General features: G+C 36.7%; 1 protein-coding gene across 2 annotated transcripts in view; it reads right to left on the bottom strand.

Annotated features, from left to right (window-relative positions):
• Positions 1 to 9,005: 9,005 nt before the first annotated feature.
• ARHGAP6 (Rho GTPase activating protein 6) overlaps positions 9,006 to 14,621 on the bottom strand; it is a 1,747,989-nt gene continuing 1,742,373 nt past the window's right edge. For both annotated transcript variants that reach the window (XM_044072553.1, XM_044072552.1), the window contains exon 13: positions 9,006 to 11,053. In XM_044072553.1, coding sequence (XP_043928488.1) covers positions 10,305 to 11,053 — 749 coding nt within the window. In that variant the 3' untranslated portion in view covers positions 9,006 to 10,304. The remainder of the gene's footprint in view (positions 11,054 to 14,621) is intronic.

Here is a 14,621-nt window from a genome sequence, read left to right as displayed (position 1 = left end):
TTAACAAAATTTGTCACCTCATCCCACTCTCCTATAAACAAGCATTTTTGTTCTTTTCCAATAAAAGTCAAGTTTCTGCATTCAGAGCACTACATTTCTTTTTGTTTTTAAGCAAGAAACATCTTTATTAAATTATCACTTAAAAATAGGCAATTATATATTTATATACATGAAAACAAACCATGTTGACATAATTTTAGTTGCAAACATTATACATCACTTATAATTTATCCAGTCACTGCCAATCCAGCATTACATAGCTTAATCAAATTCTGCCTCTTTAAAACCTCATTCCGCTTTTTGCATGTATTGCTCGCAAAGTTCCCATTTTTTTCTATGTAATTTGCTCCTACCCTTTTTTAAAGATCCCATTTCTAGTTGCTTTATCTATATTACAATATTCACTACTTCTAGTACAGTTGGATTAGACTCTGATATCCATTTTCTAGTAACTGCTTTTTTGGCAGACACCATAATTAGACTCAGCAAGGCCTTAGTATGTCTAGGCAATTCTGATTCTGTATCATACCTCAAAAAATCATTTACTTAGTTATTCCAGTTTGCTCACCCAGTATCTTTGACAGATTATTCTTAGGTAATCTTTAAAGAATGACAACTCATTGAACTGTCAGAAAATATGTTCCTAATTACCTCTTTCTTTCCAATCGCACCTCTAACATTTGCTGTCCACCTGAGGAAAAATTATTTGGGGTATAAAAATGCATATACAGCCCCCTATTGTTTCTTTGTAAAGTGCTTATCCAATCTCTCTTCCCAATCCTTTCTAACCTCATCTGATTGATTCTTACATATCACGCAGTATTTTATATGCTCTATTAATAGTTAATTACTCCTTTTTTTAACTGCAGCAGTTGTTCCTTACATTTCTTCTTGATTACTTTTTATGCATCTACACATTTTTGGGTCCTCCCTCACTAACCTCTAACCCTAGTGGTGCATTTCATCTTCTTCACTCTGAGCAACTGGAGACAAGAGCTCAGAGACAAAACTGAGTTTCATAGATGTATGGTTGATTAAAAGATATTGTACAGACTTAAATTTTTGATGTAGTGGTAACATTTACTCAGCGAAGTAATGCCTGCAGTCCTTGACCATTAGTGCATGTCTGTTTTTACACATAGACCCCCCCCCCCACACACACACACACACACACACACACACACACACACACACACACACACACACACACACACACACAGATCTAAGTGTTTCTCTTCTGTGCCTAGCAAGCCTATGTGCCCTGCATTAGTCCTTGACAGTGCTACTGTTATACGAATCTGCTTCCAAATAAAAGTCATAAAGAGCTGAGGACTGCCCCTTCATGCAACCACTGACTACCTATAACTCTACATAGCTTAACAATCAGACTTAGCAGTTTAACTTGGGTATTAGTTTGCAGTCAGACCTCCACAGAGACAGAATTTCTCCTAGGCATACATTCCCCCCAGAGCACTGTGCAACAGAGCCAGGATTTGTCCTTGGTACATATATTCTCAGAGCACTGTGCCATGGAGCGAGGAATTCCCCTTGGCACACATACCCTCAGAGCACTGTGCCACAGAGTCAGGATTTCTCCTTGGCACACATACCCCCAGAGCACTGTGCCACAGAGCCAGGATTTCTCCTTGGCACACATATCCTCATAGCACTGTGCCACAGATCTAGGATTTAACCTTGGCATACATACCCCAAGAGCACTGTGCCACAGAACCAGGATTTCTCCTTGGCACGCATACCCTTAGAGCACTGTGCAACAGAACCAGGATTTCTCCTTGGCAGACATGTACTGGTTAATAAAAATATTTTCTATACTTGCATAATTTCTTTCTACTGTATCTTCTACATGTAGCTTACCCTGCAAAAAAATATATAGTTCTTACTCATTTTTGCCATTCCTTCTTCATCCTGTCCAATAAGGCAATAAACAATACGTATCTCTTAGTATGCAACATTATTCCTTATTCCATTAGGAACATTAGTCATTAAAATCTTTCTGTACTCATTCTCTGCAATGTTTATAAGATTCTTCCCAATATGGCTGTCTTGGAGATCCAGGATGCTCTCACGTCTGTATGCCACATGCTCCTTTACTTTCTTCTCTGCTACCATTCGTTGGGCATCCAATGAAATGTAATCTAATGCGCCTGCGAATCTTGCTATTCTATGATTTTCGCGCTCTCCTCTTTACTCTTTTCCTTTGCCTTGCCCACTTAAATTTTTCAGTTATCCATTATGGATTATACTTTTGAGGCTCTTCGATTGTTCATGCATGTACTACACTGCTCACCATATTATCACGTTAGCACACATGTACTAATATAAGATTATATCCACATTTTTATAGGCCTCGTTTTTTTTGTTTTTTTTTTTTACTTCTAGTGATCCTTCTTTCATTTCTTCTTCAGATGTACCCTCTTCATTTTCATTCCTATGTTTGCTTTCCAGTTATGACTTTATTAAAGATATTTATATCTGTAAATAAACAGTTTTTTTAGCTTTTCATACTTTGTAATTATGTTGGTCTGTGTGTATGTCACACATTCTTTGTCACCATTATGAAGCATCTAGTGTGCACTGAATAGAATTCTTGCTGCTATGCTGTTATGCATTATGCCACTTACAAGCCTTTATGAATATTTGCTTTGCCCTGAAATCATGGTTGAAAGGAGCCAGTCAGAAATCCAAATGATTAAATAAAAAGTGACACATGACTTATTAAGATGAAAAAGGACATTGCTACCATGCCAGCATCAATATTTCTTTCTAGTTTTTTTTTTTTTTTTTTTTTGCATAAAACCTTCATAAGCAATGGATTGTAACAACAAAAGAGAAGGAGACACAGCAATTCCCAAGAACAATGATAAATGGCAAAACACATGACTTATAGGTTGCAAGTTATCAATCACAACATGCTTGAACAGGTCTAAACAGTACAAAACATAATGTATACCTTACTAGAAAATTGCATCAATTAGTTAAAAGCAGTGATCAACTTTACACAGTTTAATCCTAGCCAATTATCTCCTATGAGATTCAAACTCTGCACCTTGTATTTGTAAGGTAAACAACTTAACCATTAGGCCACCTTCACAACCACTTACCAAAAGTCTTTTATAGCAATTGAATATATGACAATCTGTCTCTGATCCTTTATCCACATTAAATAATGCATCTTCTCACTGTCAATGTACTGGTTAGTTTTTTTGAATAAAATAATGCTTTGTGTTGTTAGAACTTGCTTTTTTATTTACTAAGCTCACTGCTAATGTCACAGTCATGACCTGCTGCCAACAGTGCTGTGAAGCTGTTATGCACCTTTTTCTGTTTTGTAAGTGGGCTCTCTCTTTACAGCTTTTTAAGTGTACTTTAAAACATTGTTCACCCCCCATAATTCCAATGTCCTGTCAAAGGCCAGCCCACTGAAGGCTTCAAGCTGTAGGGTGGGTCAGATATAGCATAATGTGGCAGTTCTCAGCTTACAAAATGGCATAATATTCTAAAAAACTGAAGTACTATAATGTAACATTGATGCAAATACAATGTGGTTGTAATTTGTGTAAACAGTATTGATTCATTAAGGATGACAGCTATATTTTATATTATGTAGACAGGCTTCCCACCGGAGTTATTAATAAGCATAGGAGGAGGCAATGGCCTTGCTAGTTAAAGAAGTTAGCCTGTCAAAGCAAGAGGAGATTTTGCCTGGAATAGCACTTCTTCAGACTGCACTGCAATAAACAAGACATTCCAAAGTTACCTGAAGAAACCTGGACATCTTCCACTAGGTATCCAGAATAAAAAGTAAGTGATTTGAAGGAATCTTTGGACTGTGTTATAATAGATATGAAAGACTGTGTTTTTTTATTCCCTTTTCTTTCTGGGACTAGCTGACAAATTCCTTTTTCTCTTGCTTCACCTGTAGATATATATATATATATATATATATATATATATATATATAGATATATATATATATAGTCTGCTGCATGTAAATGTAACTTAAACAGAGAGGAACACAATAAAAAAATTAATATGTGTAGTATAAAGGATTGCAACAAAAACAATACGTTTGAGAAGTACAAATACAATGAAAAAATGCATCACTATGGATAACCCTAGTTTCACTGCTAAATGTATTATAATGCATCAGACATGAAACACCTACCGCAGAGAGACAGTGATGTGGCATTATACAACCCATAATGGAAATGACCTCACAGCCATCAGAACAAGCAATTCAGAAGGATACAGTCTATGTGTTTCTACTTGTACTACTAAACTGATAACTGTGAAACACACATTAATGCTATGTATTACATAAGTGTACATTTACAAAAATAATAGAGAGCCATACTTTCAATTGACTTATAACAGAGGAAAAAACACCACCCTAAAGTAACATTGTTGGTATAACAAACAACTAAGGGGGGATTGAGCTCTCAGCAAATATCACCTGCAACCTTAAAGCAATGCATTTATGTTAAGCTAAGCCTGCAGTGAAATGCATAGTAATGGTGCTTGTCTCACAAGTGAAGAATTAAAGAGAAGACATACAGCTCATTCCCATGTTTATACCACTATATTGTGGTTACATTAATCAGAAGGACAAGAAAACATCCCCTGGAAATTGTGTGCCATAATAAATAAGCAAGAAAGGGGTAAAATCGAGCCCACATTTATCATCAGCATATGCAATGTATAAGGAAAAGGCTCAATATACTGAGACACCTGCACAACACAGCTAAATGTGGCTGTAAGATGTGCATTAATGTCATCAGTCCTGGCAACTTGCTATAGCAGCTGTGTGAACTGTGTATCAGCAGCATGGAAACAGCTGATCACACAGAATTTTCCATGAATGTACTACCTGTAGTCCTGTAAAGTGCAAAAAACATAATGGCCAATCAATGGTGATGTCAAATGCTTCTTCACAGGGATGAAAACTGAACCCACGTACAGCATATGATCACACCAGAAGGACTTTAACATGTTCAGTTACATGTACAAGTCCACTAGCAAATACAGTATCAAGCATACCTAGTTCTACTTGTCACTACACCACAACCAAAGTGTCAGTATTGTATACATCAAGGCTTAACACCTTCCTCTTTGTGTAGAACACAATTACATATATGACAAGTTGTGTTATTTGCAAAAAAATGGGAAAACCAAATGTGCAAAACTATTAGGTTAACAGATATTTCCTAACATTCCTGTTGCAGTTACATTAAACTATTACCTTTGAATCCTAAACAACTTAATGTTATAGCATGGATCAGAAACACATGAAATTCTACAACACTGACCTTGTTTGTTGGGTAAATAATGAACTACATTTCTTTTAACTACTTGTAGTTATGGTTAGTGCGGCCAAATTATATGTTGTCAAAAATAAAGTACCACTTTGCACACTTGTTAAGATGTCAGTCCTGTAGAAACCCCATACCTACCCTGACTATAGCTATAATAATTGACCATATTATTAACATTAACCCCGCTACAGCCTACAACAGGTGTACTCACCCAGGCACCCTCTGAGGAGTTCCTGCTCTACTATTGCTTTGGGGGCCAAGAAGAAAGATATGGGAGGCCATTAGAAATATCTTTGGCACACAGTTACAGTTTGCATTGGAGGTATGCCAGGGATTACTTACAGTACATAGCTGGTGGGTGCCTCCTTATCTCAGCCACCATTCAGTCGAGAAGGAGAGAAGTACATCTCCTTGGGTCACTGCAGTGATGACGGCATTGCTACCCTGTGGTGTGTGTGTGTGTGTGTGTGTGTGTGTGTGTGTGTGTGTGTGTGTGTGTGTGTGTGTGTGTGTGATATCTCAGGCCAAGTCATTCTACGTCTCTGCTTTATACTGAGTGCCTTCATATTCATCATCCAGGATCCTTGTCCTGTAGTTCTGATGCAGTAGTCATAGGAATATTTCTGTTTCTTCAGCATGGGACCTTTGTGCACATAATCCAGCAGTTTCTTCAGATTTCATAGTGATGACCCATTTTTGATTGTACAAATTGCTCCTGCCAGGGTGAGGGGATGTCAGGCAATACTCCCCATAATGGAAGTCCATAAGGGAATTGTGCATCATGGGTCAGCCCATGCATGGTGGCAAAACCCAATATAAGTAATGTATAACAATATTTAAACATAGTGGTTTGAAGTGTGAAACATGGCAGTGCAGCCTCTTAGTATATGAATTACAGGGACTCTGCTATCAATATGTGTTTTCTGGAAGTGCAGGTGTCCTCCTAGAGGCATAAGCTACCCACAGGTAATCAGACGTGCACAATGCTGTATAGAGTTTTGATCCACATTTAACCAGAATGCACAGTGCAAAAAGTGTGTAATTCAGAAATGTGTCTGTCCTCATTTGCATAACCATTGCATCCAGACACCCAAATTAGCATGATATATGCATGACAGAAGCACATATACTAACTGCCTACAGAAGAAGCTATGGAGCAGCAGTATCATTACAGAGCTCAACACGTCATTAGCACAGAACATGTGAGTAACTTTTAACATGCTAAGACTCAGCTTTTTAACACACACAACTACAGTGCACTGATAACTGCTTTGTTAATTAGTCACACAGACAGCTGTAACAATACTTTAAAGGTGTTAGTCACACAGAAAGCTGTAACAATAATTTCAAGGAGTTATACAAGAAAGGTGAATTGAGAGAAGTAGTTGACATATATGCAGATGCTGTGGAGAAGGATTGTGAAAGTATAATGGGAAACACACTCATCTGACTTTCCTCATATCGTCGGAGCACGTCACACAGCCTACGGTTGCAATGTCTCTGGGCTAAACAAATTGACTGTCGTACTCTGTGTTAGTATGCTACATTTGTCTTAGTGTTTATCACAATGTTAGGTCACATTAATGTAATCCTGGGTAGCCACACTAGCACAGTTGTTGTACTTGGGGGGGGGGGGTTTGATCATCACTGTTATGTGATTGATATTTGCTGCACAGCTTAGTTAGACATATGAGAGTACCAGACACATAGGTAGTATGGTTTATGTGCTCAGGGAACAACATTGTTTGAAGGAGATTTATGGCCCCCTGCTGATCCTAATGTTCATATCAATGTTTTCCATACCTACAGATTAATGTCGGAATGTCACCCTAATAAGAAGCATACCAAAGAGCCTGCTGACAAAGCAACAATAAAGTCCAGCTTCTCAGATGATGAAAATGAGGTCCTCATCCAGGTCCTCAGTCTCCCTGTCCAGTGGCCCTTTGGCTTGGATGCAGCTGGCCAGGCCTACAGTGAGTGTGCCTGGAAAGACCTGATGATTGATATAAATCCTGCTGGTGGCCAGGACTCATCATATGCAATGATCAGACACATGAACAGTGATATTATTCATGCAGTACAATGGGCTGCTTACCTTGCATGCAAAGGTGGATTGATGGGTGAACTCTCAGGGTCATTGACCATAAGATAGTTCCCATAGTGTGGCGATGAATGTCAGGGCAGAAGTTCACTGAGCACCACAAATATCTACTAAAGATGTGTCAGGTATGTACAGTACTTCTATTTCTGTTCTGCAGGACTTGTAGGCCCCCACAACCATTCTTCTTTGGTCTAGTCGATCATGTCTTTTACTAGATTTATTTAGGAATGTCAGGGACTGTACCATCATAACCCTCTGCTGAAATTATCCTGTATTGTATTTTGAAGCTACTATTTCAATACCTCATTCAATAGTATATATATGATGATGGGCTTTACTTACTCAGGTTGTCATTAATTGTCATGTTCACAACTGATTCTGTATCTGGCACCGCCAGTGTTGGACTGCCTTTCTTGAAGGTTGGAGGATCTGATTCCTCTTGACGATGATTGATGATGGTTATGAGCACACTCAGGGGGTATAGTGAGTGTGTGTGTGCATGTGTGTGCGTGTGTGTGTGTGTGTGTGTGTGTGTGTGTGTGTGTGTGTGTGTGTCTGTGTTTTGGACATAGAGAATATGATCACCCCTACACATTCCACAGATGAAGCCTCTATGCCTGTGGATACCCAGGAAATACCCACCACAAAGAGAAGACAAGTTGCTGAGAAACCATCAATCAGGAAAGTGCAGCAACCTATAATGTATACATATCAGGATCTCCAGGCATATCTATTGGGCAGGGAGGACACACATGGGGGGCAGTAGTGAGCCACACTGGAGACATGGCCACCACCGTCTCTTGAAGATGGTGTTTGAATAGTTGTAATTCAGCATATGTACAGGGCCATCATGGAGGCATATGGTAATATCACCACAGCCATGACATATTTAGTTAGTCTGATGCAGGGTACATGGGATAACCACCACAAGGGCACTTTCTACATGTGTGACTGTTTTGGTAGGATAAATCACCTACTGGAATATGTTTTGTCCGCTTGAGGTCACCTGCTAAGAGTGAGGCACTGTTCATGGTTGTGGAATCTGCCTGCATGGTCCACAAACATATTGTAGATGATAATCTGTTCATTACAGACCATCTGGCAGTTGTTGGAGTGATATCCTCTGGGGTTCATGTACTCCATCCTAGTTCCCCAAGAGGGACCTTAATTTCAATGTGGATGCAGTCAATGGCACCCTCAAGGAAATAGGCTCCTTTGTAGATGTCCTGCATGGTGTTCAATCTCTCCAGGAATCCATGGTGTTCAATTATATGACATGCACACCTCCAAGGTGGACTGTTTATTACATACTGAATAGCTGTGCCATCATGGTTTGTCTCATTTGCATACTCTAGGCTGCTCATTTGAATAATCTTCTTTGTAATGGTGCCATTACACAGTACTTTAGTATTTACAACTCTCAGCTTTGTTGCTACTCAGTTACTAGTAGCACAATGTGTGCTTTTAAACCAGACACACTCTGATTTTATAATGCCAACATATTTATTTCAAGTACCTCATGACTTATAGTCACAGGAATTATCTGTAAAGTAGATAAACTCAACATAGGCTGCTTCATTTTTTTTTTTATTTCCTCAGTATGGCACAATATGATACTTGCGTTTACTGCATGTTACTGATGGTTTAAGACTTACATGTTTAATAAAAAATCCCTTTCACTTTATACACTTCTTTGCCAGTTAAGGAACAGCCTTTTGATGCTGAAATAAGTGACCGTTAACTACAGTAATATGACAATTAAAGGAAATAACTCCACTGTGCTACTGTCCATTAATTGCACTTATTTGGCACAATGCACATACAGATTTGTATTTGCAGAAAGAAACTGCAGTAACATAAAACATGCTGTATAAAAAGTCATTTTTGTAGTAAAAGTTGCCGACTTATAAAATAAACAAATTATAGTTTTAAGTTGTTTGCCAAGTGGGAGGAAAATAAAACTTTCTAGATACATTCTGGGTATATTTTGTGATTTTTAAGATAATTCCATTCCAGTTCAACACTTTACAAAGGCACTTGAATTCATACAGCATACAAAGGAAAAACCTGCTCTGCATTACTATATGGTAAAGAACTCAAACAAGATGTTCTTCTTGTGTGTTGTGACACACAACTTCATTGTGATTTTAAACTCCTAATAATTTTCATAAGCTTCGAGCTATCTGAAAAGCTGCACTGCATACCAGTATTTAGAAAAATACCCAGGCGTCTTACTGAAATTACAATTTAGGGTTATTAAATGTTGCTTCTACCTTTAAGTACACATGCACTTATCTAAATATATTCTACTTCACTACAAATAAAAAAATATGGCTTTTCGTAATTTATAAGATGCTAAAGTTGGCTATTTAGGCAGGGCAAACAATGCTTTCGCTTTTGCATCAATACATTCATTTACAGCACAGAATCCAGCTTGTGCTCTTATACTTTAGATTGTTTCTATATCAAATGGCAATAAACCTTAAGTGCAGGTTTCAAGAAGCAGTTATAATAGACTGCTGTTCTGCATATAAGTACTTAAGGATTTTCATTACAGAACGCACTTCAAAATGCCTTCATATAAATACGACTGAATTGAAATCAAAGATAACAACGGGATTGAATGAATACAGTTTATGTTATGTGCTTTCTGACTGAAATATAAAAGGTAAGGTCATACCATAATAGTTTTAAATATGTAAAAGTAACATAACAGCATTTGTGAAATGTATTAATTTGTAAAACAAATGAAAAAAAAAAAAAACATACATTTGTAATGGAAGCTGGGAAATATTCCCATGCAATAGTTAATTTTGTTTTGTTTTTACATTGAAAACATATGAGTTTATTTGGATGTGTTGTATATATAGTCATACAAGAGTTTCTGGCAGAGAATCATTATTGTCAGCTGATAAGAGCTCCCAGATTTGCCACCGCTCTCTTTGCCACTCTTGCCACTCTTCCACTGGTAAATTTTTAGCAGTTTGACTGTCATTCTGAAGAGAACCTAAAACAGTTTCTTCTTTTTGAGACGAATCTGGCAGATTCTCAGGTATAAGTCTGGACTGGTTTTGAGATGTGGGTTTGTGACCTACAACCTCAGAGGTACCTGTATTTTTTTCAAATCTCTGAAATCTGTTCACTGTCTGTTGTGTTGCTGAAGATGGTGTTTTTTGATGCTGAACCAAAGTTTTGTCAGGAGGACCAGGATAAGGGGGAGGAAGTCTGCTCTCATTTCTGTTGGTTTCTCCTTGCAGAGAGTACTTAATAGTTGATCTATTTTGAAAGCAGGGCACTTCAGAATTCTTCTGAGGTATATGCTCTGTGCTTGAAGTGAAATGAAGTTCAGGTCTTGAGTATGCAGATTCTATGCCTAAATGGCTGCTCCTCTTACTTGCTTCTATATGAGGGCTGCTGCTAATTCGTGTAACTGGTGCATGACATTTGATCTCTTGAATTCCAGCTGTTGTGAAAGCTCTTCGCACAGGCAGCTTACCATTGTCTGGAGATAGTCTGGAGGGATGTGTGGATCCTGACCAATCTGAATTCAAATTTCCTTGTGAAAGGTAACACTGAGCTTGTCTTAAGGAGCTGTTTTCATAAAGGTTACCACACGATCCTAGAAAATACAGAATAACAGTATATTATAAAATAATCCCATCATCATAATCAGTGATGTGTCACACTCAATTTTAAATGTCTACTGCTATAAAATATATTTCACATTTTAAAAATAGGGTGAAGAATCATGCAGTAGTGAATAAAGTTGCCAATAAGTTATTCTTACATATAATAATTATGATTTTTTTCTAATTCTGAAACTATACATATCTCTCATTTTATTTGCTCAAGAGTTAAGTGCAATTCCAAAAAACAATGGGGACTAAAGCCCCAAAACATAAACTATTTTAAATATAACTCTATTTTACTTTTAAAATGGTTAATAGAGCAACTTGTTTTTCATAAACTTTAATTTTCTGAACAATAAGAAGTACAAAACTTTAATTTCAGGCATTATTGACAGAACATAACATATGATATAAAATCAGAGACAGCTGAGAACTATGAAACTATGGCATTAAAAATCTGGCAAGCATAAACATTGTTTCTGCACTTAAAGGTTTTTATAAATGCATGCAGTTATATATACCAATCTGCATACACACTCTGTATCTCAGTATGTTTCTGCTTGGTGATACAGATGTTTCTTCCAACCTCACAATCACAAGCTATAGGGTAATGAATGATCCTGCAAATTACTAATAGCTGTGCAAGATGTGTATGAGTGAGAATGTGTGAGAGAACATCCTGTAATAATCTTAGAATCTGTCTTGGAATAGTTTCTCTGCCTAACATTCACTAATTGTCAAAATAGTTTCCAGCTAGGTCCCCTGCAACTCTGAAATGGAAAGTCAGGGATTGGATAATGAATGACTGAGTAAAATAATGAGTGAATGAATGAATGAATGATTGAATGAATGAAATGAATAAAAAAGTGTTTGTGTTTCGAGATTTAGCAATTTTTAACATGAGTGGTCAGTTATGTGATGTGGAACCCTCACACACACACACACACACACACACACACACACACACACACACACACACATATATATATATATATATATATATATATATATATATATATATATATATATATATACACAAACACAAAGACCACAAATGCATCCCTTGCTTCAAGTTACGTTTTCTTAGTAGTTTTATTTTCTTATAGTTTGCAATCATAAACATGGCCAAGCTACAGTGTTTCATTTTCAATGAAGCGTTTTTTAAATTATTTCACCAGCAGTTTTAGTGGTGCATGTTAGAAAACAGAAAAATATCAAGCAAATAAATATTTTAACCCTAGCAAGATTTGAAACATTGATGCCATTTCTAATGATTTAACAGGAATCTTCTTTCCTTTAGCATTCAGAGATCATGTAGGTGTAACAATCCATGATGCTTAACTGTTCATTACAAGTAACAAAGATATGTGTCCTTTTAAAATTGCAGCCTTTTCTCTTCCCTAATAAGTCACATTATAAAAAAAACTCATTTTGCAAAGCCATAGACTCTTTATGTGTTATACTTTTGTGCAACAAAGTGGGAACCCTTGCTACAGTGATTCTGTTATTAGGATATGGTACTTTTTTCCTAATGAATATTTTTCCAGATATTATTTATTTCAGATAGTTATGTAAACAAAATGTAGTGAGAAGATATTAAGTGAAAAAACAAGCAGAATGCAAACTGATATATTTAATGTGAGATCAAAGCCAACATGCAGGGGAATGGCACCTGAAACCTCAACTAATTATAATCGTCTTCTGGGTAAACATACCTTAGGGATTAGTTAAAAGTTCTTTCTCCTGTGGGTAGCTTCATTCAATTCTATGTAAGGAAATTGTATTTGACAAAACACTCACTGGAAACGTTTGTGACAAATGTTATTATTGCATCTACGTCTTCTTTTATGCTTATCTTGTTCTTTTTGTGCAGATGATTTTCTTTATCCTGATGGTTCCTCTACCTGTAAAACTGATTTTTTATCATGGTAAATACTACAACATTTTTGCCCCTACCAACTTTCTTAGTGAACCTTTGCAAACCACTTTCTAGTCTTGGCAAAATCTGCAAGACTAGGAGACTTTTATTCCATTAGAACGTGAAAAAAGTTTCTCTAGTCTATTATAAGTGACCTCCCCCAGCTATAATGCAACAAAGACATGCTACAGTCTAGTTGTAGGGGTTACTGTTTCTTAAGAGTTTTGTGAATTAATGTTATGTATCATCATTACAATCATCAGCTTTGTTTTCTGATGGCTAATTATGTAAATGGAATCCATGGGAATTCATTGCTAAGACGAGCAGCACACCTTTTTCTTATGAACCTACCATTCACAGCACCGTACATAAATGGAAAGTTATTTTTATCGCATTCAACAAGTTTAACACTGTCAGCTCATACATATTCTGTCTACAAGTTCCAAAGTCAGTAAATTATCTACATTATGACTTGCACACCCATTCTTATTTTCCAGGCAGTTACATAGCTTCCTAACTATGACTTAGTGAGTTAAAATAATCAAAACAATCAATCTACCACTTTTCAACTGAGTTTCATTCTTAAGAGTACCAATCAGAAAATTATTTGACCAAACAAAGCTTCAAGTTATACAACGAAAACAGACACTTTTGTACTCTCTCTTTCTCCATAAACAAACACACACACACACACACACACACACACACACACACACACACACACACACACACACACACACACACACGCATGCATGCACACACACACACACACACACACACACACACACACACACACACACACACACACACACACACACAGAAATATGTGTGCAATGAGTGCATTTTAACCTACCCTACTCATAGCTACCAAAGTCATGAGTAAAGTTAAGGGATAAAAACAGATTTTAAATGTTTATGAAAGCAAAACAACATTCATTATACAAGTTGTAGTACACATGTTGATTAGTTAATGCAGGATCATGATATGCTTCATTTTGGAGTTCACACTCATTGTTTAAAGTAAGAACCTAAGCAACTAATGAACATCTGTGTACAAAGAGTCACTCATTTTCAGACAATGATATACTTAGCATTTTTCTAATGTACACCAATTCTATTTTTTGTGGTAAACTTCTTTTTCAAGAATTAGAGGGATAGATGATGTGTTTATGAACCTATAACATAAATAAGGAATAACTTTTGGGGATCACAGTATCCTCCTACTAAATTTAGAATGATTTGTATCTGTTCAAAAATGGAAACAATGACATTTTAAGATTTCTTTTCTGATTTACAGTCATTTAAAACATGCTTAGTATGTAGTACCACTCAATTTAATATAAATTTGTGTTTAGTAAGATGCTGGTTACAGCATGTCTCTCCCTTTCACTATCTCATTTTTCAAATTTAGAAATACTTCCTTGGTGGTCTAGAAGCCCTGCATACCCATTTCTCTTCCTGGAGACAGCAAATATAGGAATGATGTATTTACTAGCTGTCATACCTTTATTTAACAGTCCACCCTATAGTTGGTGCTCTTGCACTGAACAGATTCATGGCTGTGTTACTCCACGGAAACACTTTATAATCTCAAAATACTGAAATGTCGAATTTCAGTATCTCGAGACTATAAAGTTGAA

This window comes from Protopterus annectens, chromosome 5.part0, assembly GCF_019279795.1.
Source record: "Protopterus annectens isolate FY-2018-M chromosome 5.part0, PAN1.0, whole genome shotgun sequence".
NCBI lineage: Eukaryota > Metazoa > Chordata > Ceratodontiformes > Protopteridae > Protopterus > Protopterus annectens.
This window is presented reverse-complemented; position numbering and strand designations above follow the sequence as displayed.